A 7,382-nucleotide genomic window follows, 5' to 3' on the forward strand; every position below is an offset into this window, starting at 1 on the left:
CTGAACACGTGACCACGTCTCACGGCTCTCACTCTTTCTAACAGCAGGCAGAGCCTGCAGCCTGCAGCCTGCAGCCTGCTTCCTCTGTGGTGTCTGTGTCAAATACGGTTGAACATGCAAACAGCACCTCTAGTGGCGTGAAGTGTAAATGCAGTCATGGCATCATCTGTGCGCCGTGAAGGCGGGTACCGAAAACAGTACCGTTCAGGAACCGGTACCGTAGGTGAGGTATCGGAAAAGTACTTGTACCTGAAAAATATCGAACGGTACCCAGCCCTAGTCTTGTACCAGCAGGTGGAGCAGTGAGTCCGTCCAGAATGTGGTCTGAAGAACTGGAACCAGAGAGCAGCCGGGAAAACTGGAGGGATCCAGGAAGAGGAAGTGAAGAGGACACAAACAGGAAGTGAGGAGGACAAACAGGAAATGAAGAGGACACAAACAGGGAGTGGAGAGGATGCAAACAGGGAGTGAGGAGGACAAACAGGAAATGAAGAGGACACAAACAGGAAGTGAGGAGGACAAACAGGAAATGAAGAGGACACAAACAGGGAGTGGAGAGGATGCAAACAGGGAGTGGAGAGCACATGGAGAGGACACAAACAGGAAGTGAAGAGGACACAAACAGGAAGTGGAGAGGACACAAACAGGAAGTGAAGAGCACATGAAGAGGACACAAACAGGAAGTGGAGAGGACACAAACAGGAAGTGAAGAGCACATGAAGAGGACACAAACAGGAAGTGAAGAGCACATGAAGAGGACACAAACAGGAAGTGGAGAGGACATGGAGAGGACATAAACAGGAAGTAGAGAGGACACAAACAGGAAGTGAAGAGGACACAAACAGGAAGTGGAGAGCACATGAAGGAAGGACACAAACAGGAAGTGGAGAGGACACAAACAGGAAGTGGAGAGGACACAAACAGGAAGTGAAGAGGACACAAACAGAGAGTGGAGAGGACACAAACAGGTAGTGGAGAGCACATAAAGAGGACACAAACAGGAAGTGGAGAGCACATGAAGAGGACACAAACAGGAAGTGGAGAGGACACAAACACAACGTGGAGAGGACACAAACAGGAAGTGGAGAGGACACAAACAGGAAGTGGAGAGGACATGGAGAGGAGACAAACAGGGAGTGGAGAGGACACAAACTGGAAGTGGAGAGGACATGGAGAGGACACAAACAGGAAGTGGAGAGGACATGGAGAGGACACAAACAGGAAGTGGAGAGGACATGGAGAGGACACAAACAGGGAGTGGAGAGGACGCAAACAGAAAGTGGAGAGGACACAAACAGGAAGTGGAGAGGACACAAACAGGAAGTGGAGGGGACACAAACAGGAAGTGAAAAGGACACAAACAGGGAGTGGAGAGGACACAAACAGGAAGTGGAGAGCACATGAAGAGGACATAAAAAGGAAGTGAAGAGGACATGGAGAGGACACAAACAGGAAGTGGAGAGGACACAAACAGGAAGTGGAGAGGACATAGAGAGGACACAAACAGGAAGTGGAGAGGACACAAACAGAAAGTGAAGAGCACATGAAGAGGACACAAACAGGAAGTGGAGAGGACATGGAGAGGACACAAACAGGAAGTGAAGAGGACACAAACAGGAAGTGGAGAGGACACAAACAGGAAGTGAAGAGCACATGAAGAGGACACAAACAGGAAGTGGAGAGGACACAAACAGGAAGTGAAGAGCACATGAAGAGGACACAAACAGGAAGTGGAGAGGACATGGAGAGGACACAAACAGGAAGCGAAGAGGACACAAACAGGAAGTGAAGAGCACATGAAGAGGACACAAACAGGAAGTGGAGAGGACATGGAGAGGACACAAACAGGAAGTGGAGAGGACATGGAGAGGACACAAACAGGAAGTAGAGAGGACACAAACAGGAAGTGAAGAGGACACAAACAGGAAGTGGAGAGCACATGAAGAGGACACAAACAGGAAGTGGAGAGGACACAAACAGGAAGTGGAGAGCACATGGAGAGGACACAAACAGGAAGTGAAGAGGACACAAACAGGAAGTGAAGAGGACACAAACAGAGAGTTGAGAGGACACAAACAGGTAGTGGAGAGCACATGAAGAGGACACAAACAGGAAGTGGAGAGCACATGAAGAGGACACAAACAGGAAGTGGAGAGGACACAAACACAACGTGGAGAGGACACAAACAGGAAGTGGAGAGGACACAAACAGGAAGTGGAGAGGACATGGAGAGGAGACAAACAGGGAGTGGAGAGGACACAAACTGGAAGTGGAGAGGACATGGAGAGGACACAAACAGGAAGTGGAGAGGACATGGAGAGGACACAAACAGGAAGTGGAGAGGACACAAACAGGAAGTGGAGAGGACATGGAGAGGACACAAACAGGGAGTGGAGAGGACGCAAACAGGAAGTGGAGAGGACACAAACAGAAAGTGGAGAGGACACAAACAGGAAGTGGAGGGGACCCAAACAGGAAGTGAAGAGGACACAAACAGGGAGTGGAGAGGACACAAACAGGAAGTGGAGAGCACATGAAGAGGACATAAACAGGAAGTGAAGAGGACATGGAGAGGACACAAACAGGAAGTGGAGAGGACACAAACAGGAAGTGGAGAGGACATGGAGAGGACACAAACAGGAAGTGGAGAGGACACAAACAGAAAATCAAGAGGACACAAGCAGGAAGTGAAGAGGACACAATCAGGAAGTGGTTAGGACACAAACAGGAAGTGGTGAGGACACAAACAGGGAGTGAAGAGGACACAAACAGGGAGGGGAGACAATGCAAACAGAAAGTCAAAAGGACAAAAACAGGAAGTGTAGAGGATGCAGACAGGAAGTTAGAAGGAAGTTAGGAGGAAGTGTAGAAGAAGTTTTTTTTAATAATTAAAAGAAAGAACATTTACATACTCTTGTGGAGGGATTCACAATCAATCAAGAAAAAAACACAAGCAGAGAGAAAGTGAAGAGGAAGTGCAGAGGATGCAAACAGGAAGTGAAGAGGATGCAACCAGGAAGTGGAGAGGAAATGAAGAGGAACTCTCCACCACCTGAGCTCAGCTTCCATCCGTCTGTCTGGATCTAGGAACCTGTTGGAGAACCGACGGACCAAGTCATCATCTGGTTTTATCTCAAACGTTTTTCGTCCTCCATCGTTCTTTGTAGTCTTTTTTTCTCCTCACTTCCCTCATTCCGTTCTTCTTCCCTTCTTTTTCATCATCCTCTCTGTCTGTCTTGAGGGAGCGTTCCACTCCTCCCCTCCCCCACTCCTCCTCACGCTGCCCCACCCACTCCATCTTTTCCTCTTTTTATTCTCATCATCCATCATTCCCTCCCTCTTTCCACTCATCGTCTTCCTCACCTTCTGGTTCTCTTCCTCCTCGCATCACGTTTCACTTCACCTTCAATCTCCACAGCAGAGATCCTCCTCTTTACTCCTCCTCTCCTTCACACCTCTCTACTCCTCCTCCTCATCCTCCTCCTCATCCTCATCCTCATCCTCCTCCTCCTCTCCTCCTCCTCTTCCTCTTCTTCCTCCTCTCCTCCTCCTCTTCCTCCTCCTCCTCTCCTCCTCCTCCTCCTCCTCTCCTCATCCTCCTCCTCCTCTCCTCTTCCTCCTCCTCCTCTTCCTCTTCCTCCTCTCCTCCTCTTCCTCCTCCTCCTCTCCTCCTCCTCCTCTTCCTCGTCCTCTTCCTCCTCCTCTTCCTCCTCCTTCCTCAGTCCTCTGAATGCATCGTTACTCAGTACCTGGTAACTGGACCAGTTACTTTACTTTTATGTTGGTTTCTGCCGGAGATCTACAAGTAATCTGATTACTTTAGTAGCGAGAGTGAATCCCGGAGTAAAGAAACTGATTGAAAGTAGAACTGATGGATCGATGAAGCTCACAGTGTTTCCTCTGTGTGTGTGTGTGTGTGTGTGTGTGTGTGTGTCTTGGTGTGTCTGTGTCTGTGTGTGTGTGTGTGTGTGTGTGTCTTGGTGTGTCTGTGTGTGTGTGTGTGTGTGTGTGTGTGTGTGTCTCGTTGTGTCTGTGTGTGTGTGTGCATGTGTGTGGCTGTGTGTGTGTGTGTGTGTGTGTGTGTCTCGGTGTGTGTGTGTGTGTGTGTGTGTGTGTGTGTGTGTGTCTCGGTGTGTGTGTGTGTGTGTGTGTGTCTCGGTGTGTGTGTCTCGGTGTGTGTGTCTTGGTGTGTGTGTGTGTGTGTGTGTGTGTGTGTGTGTGTGTGTGTGTGTGTGTGTGTGTGTGTGGTTCAGGTCTCGGAGCTGGGCCGGGTCTCTCTCCCCTCCTGGCTCCACTGGGACTCGGGCCTCCAGCTGCTGCAGGGTCTTCCTCTGGACGAGGACAAGGGCGTCCACTACATCTCCGTCTCGTCCCCGTCCCAGACGGAGGTCTTCTCCTTGGAGGTGCGTCCCGAGGACCAGCCGGACGGGGACGCCGCCGGGGACGAGCCGTGCGGCGGCGAGGAGCCGGTCACGCTGCTGACCGTGGTCCTGGACGCCGACCTGACCAAGATGAGCGCCGGCCAGCGGGTGGCGCTGCTGCGGCGCATGAGCGGCTTCTCCGGGGTGGAGCCGCCCCGCATGAGGATCCTCCCCGTGGTCAACAACCGGCTCTTCGACATGACGGCCTTCATGGCCGGACCCGGGAACGCCAAGAAGGTGAGCCGGAGCCGGACAGAACCGGAACCTTCTGACGGTTCAACAAACAACAAGGAAGATGCTCTATAACGCGGTGCTGCGCCCCCTGCAGGTGGTGGAGAACGGCGCTCTGCTGTCCTGGAAGCTGGGCTGCGGTCTGGACCAGACCTCGGTCCCGGACCTCAGCAGCGTCCAGGTCCCGGCCCGGGAGGGGGGCATGTCGGCCCGGCTGGGCTTCCCGGTGGTGGGCTGGCACGTCGCCAACAAGAAGCCGCCCCTCCCCCGGCGGGTGCGGCGGCAGCTCGGCAGCACCCCCACCCCCGTCCTGGCCGCCGTCCCCCCCACCGCGGCGGCGGAGCCCCCGGCCAGGGTCGTCCCGTCCCCGTCCTCGCCGGCCGTCGCCGGGCCCACCGACAGCTCGGCGCCGCCCGTCAGGGGCCCGGTGCCGCTGCCGGGGAAGCCCACCATCAGAGTCCGGGACCCCGTCGCCCACACCCCCACTGCCGCGCCGTCGCCCCCCACCAGGCTGATGGAGACCACCAGCACCTTGTCCATCCGGCCCACCTCCACCCGGCCCACGGTGCCGGAGGCCACCGCCGCCCCGCCCCTCAACACCACCAAGTCCACCCGCAGACATAAAGGATCCAAAACCACCCCGCCGTCCAGGGGGCCCAAGACCTCCACCCCGAAGCCCCCCAGGAGCACCACGCCCGCCAGCACCACGCCCGCCAGCACCACGCCCGCCAGCACCACGCCCCCCGGCACCACGCCGGCGCCCCCCGCTGTCCCGGACCCGTACAACGAGAAGCCGGTGCTGCGGAACCCCATCGACCAGGTCAGCGCCCTGGTGGGAACCTACTTCGAGGTGAAGATCCCGTCCGACACGTTCTTCGACAAAGAGGACGGAACCACGGACAAGCTGCGCCTCAGCCTGCGGCAGAACCACCGTGAGGCGGTGGGGGACGGGTCCTGGATCCAGTTCAACGCCACCAGCCAGCTGCTGTACGGCCTGCCGGACGTCCAGCACGTCGGCAAGCACGAGTACTTCATGCAGGCCGCCGACAAGGGCGGCCTGACCGCCGTGGACGCCATCGAGGTGCGCGTCGGCCGCTGGCCCGCCAACGACAAGACGCCGGTCCTGTTCACGGCCCGGTTCGAGGGCCAGCCACGCTCCGTCACCGGCGACGTCCACCGGAAGATCCTGCTGGTGAAGAAGCTGGCCGCCGCGCTGGGCGACCGCAACAGCAGCGCCGTCAGCCTGCGCAACATCACCAAGGGCTCGGTGGTGGTGCAGTGGACCAACAGCAGCCTGCCGCAGGAGCCCTGCCCCCGGGACCAGCTGGCCGCCATGAGCCGGGCGCTGGCCGACGCCCAGGGCCGGCCCTCGCCTGCGTTCCGCCACGCCATGGAGCCCGAGTTCCGGCCGCTGGACGTGGCGGTGCGGGGGCGGGGCAGCTGCCGCGCCTTCTCCTTCGTCCCCCCCGGGGAGCTGGACGTCCCGGAGCCGCCGGCCGTCACCCCCGGCGTGGGGTCCAGCCGGGACAGCGCCGACGACGTGTACCTGCACACCGTCATCCCCGCCGTGGTGGTGGCGGCCATCTTGCTGACGGCGGGGGTCGTGGCCATGATCTGCTACCGGAAGAAGCGGAAGGGCCAGCTGACGCTGGAGGACCAGGCCACCTTCATCAAGAAGGGCGTCCCCATCATCTTCGCCGATGAGCTGGACGACTCCAAGCCGCCGCCGTCCTCCAGCGTCCCGCTCATCCTCCAGGAGGAGAAACCGCCGCTGCCGCCGCCCGAGTACCCCAACGTGGCCACGCCCGAGACCACGCCCCTCAACCCGGAGCTGCTGGGGGAGTACACCGCCCTGCGGGACGAGGACCCCAACGCGCCGCCCTACCAGCCGCCGCCCCCCTTCACCACGCCCATGGAGGGCAAAGGCTCCCGGCCCAAGAACATGACCCCCTACAGGTCGCCGCCCCCTTACGTGCCGCCCTAAGACTGGGGGGCGGGGCCGGGACGCCCGAGGACCCGCAGCATTGTCCCCCCTGCTGTCTGTCTGTCTGGACAGGAAGGGACGGCGAGGTGCTAACGTCCACTGCAGCTCACAGGGTCTGGCTCAGGGGAGGGGGCGGGGCTTAACAGCTCACAGGGGGAGGGGGTGGGGCTTAACACAGCTGACAGGGGTCTGGTTTGTCAGGGGGTTGGGCGGGGCTTAAATAGATCACGTGGGGGGAGGTGGGCGGGGCTTAGTGCAGCTCACGATGGTCTGGTTTGTCAGGGGAAGTGGGCAGGGCTCGATGGCGGTGGGTGGGAGGAGTCAGTGGGCAGGGCTTGACACAGCGGGTGGGAGGAGTCAGTGGGCGGGGCTTGACACGGCGGGTGGGAGGAGTCAGTGGGCGGGGCTGACAGCAGCTCCTCCTCTTTTCTCTTCATCTCTAAACCGATTTTATTTTTTTATTCTTCCCCCAAGATCTGCTTTTCTGGACTCGAACCGAGCGACGGTTCCTCTAACACGGCGTGTAACCACCGTAGAGCGGAGCGTCGGCACAGATCACAGTGTGTGTGTGTGTGTGTGTGTGTGTGTGTGTGTGTGTGGTCAGTATGTTTGTCTTTTAACCAGAGTGTGTTTGGATCCTGATTCACAAAGTGGAGTGAAGAGGAGGAGAAGGAACCGGACGGGTTCTCTGTCTGGAGAACGGTGGAACGGCGGTTCTGCTGCCTCACTGGAAGAAGCTGTAGAAC

General features: G+C 57.5%; 1 protein-coding gene across 1 annotated transcript in view; it reads left to right on the forward strand.

The window, feature by feature from the left end:
- The window catches only part of LOC115388516 (dystroglycan-like), a 31,696-nt gene extending 24,934 nt beyond the window's left edge, over positions 1 to 6,762 (forward strand). The window contains exons 3-5 of the mRNA XM_030091677.1: positions 3,108 to 3,118; positions 4,252 to 4,658; positions 4,750 to 6,762. Coding sequence (XP_029947537.1) covers positions 3,108 to 3,118; positions 4,252 to 4,658; positions 4,750 to 6,636 — 2,305 coding nt within the window. The 3' untranslated portion in view covers positions 6,637 to 6,762. The remainder of the gene's footprint in view (positions 1 to 3,107; positions 3,119 to 4,251; positions 4,659 to 4,749) is intronic.
- The last annotated feature ends 620 nt before the right edge of the window (positions 6,763 to 7,382 follow it).

This window comes from Salarias fasciatus, chromosome 5 (assembly GCF_902148845.1).
Source record: "Salarias fasciatus chromosome 5, fSalaFa1.1, whole genome shotgun sequence".
Lineage (NCBI taxonomy): Eukaryota > Metazoa > Chordata > Actinopteri > Blenniiformes > Blenniidae > Salarias > Salarias fasciatus.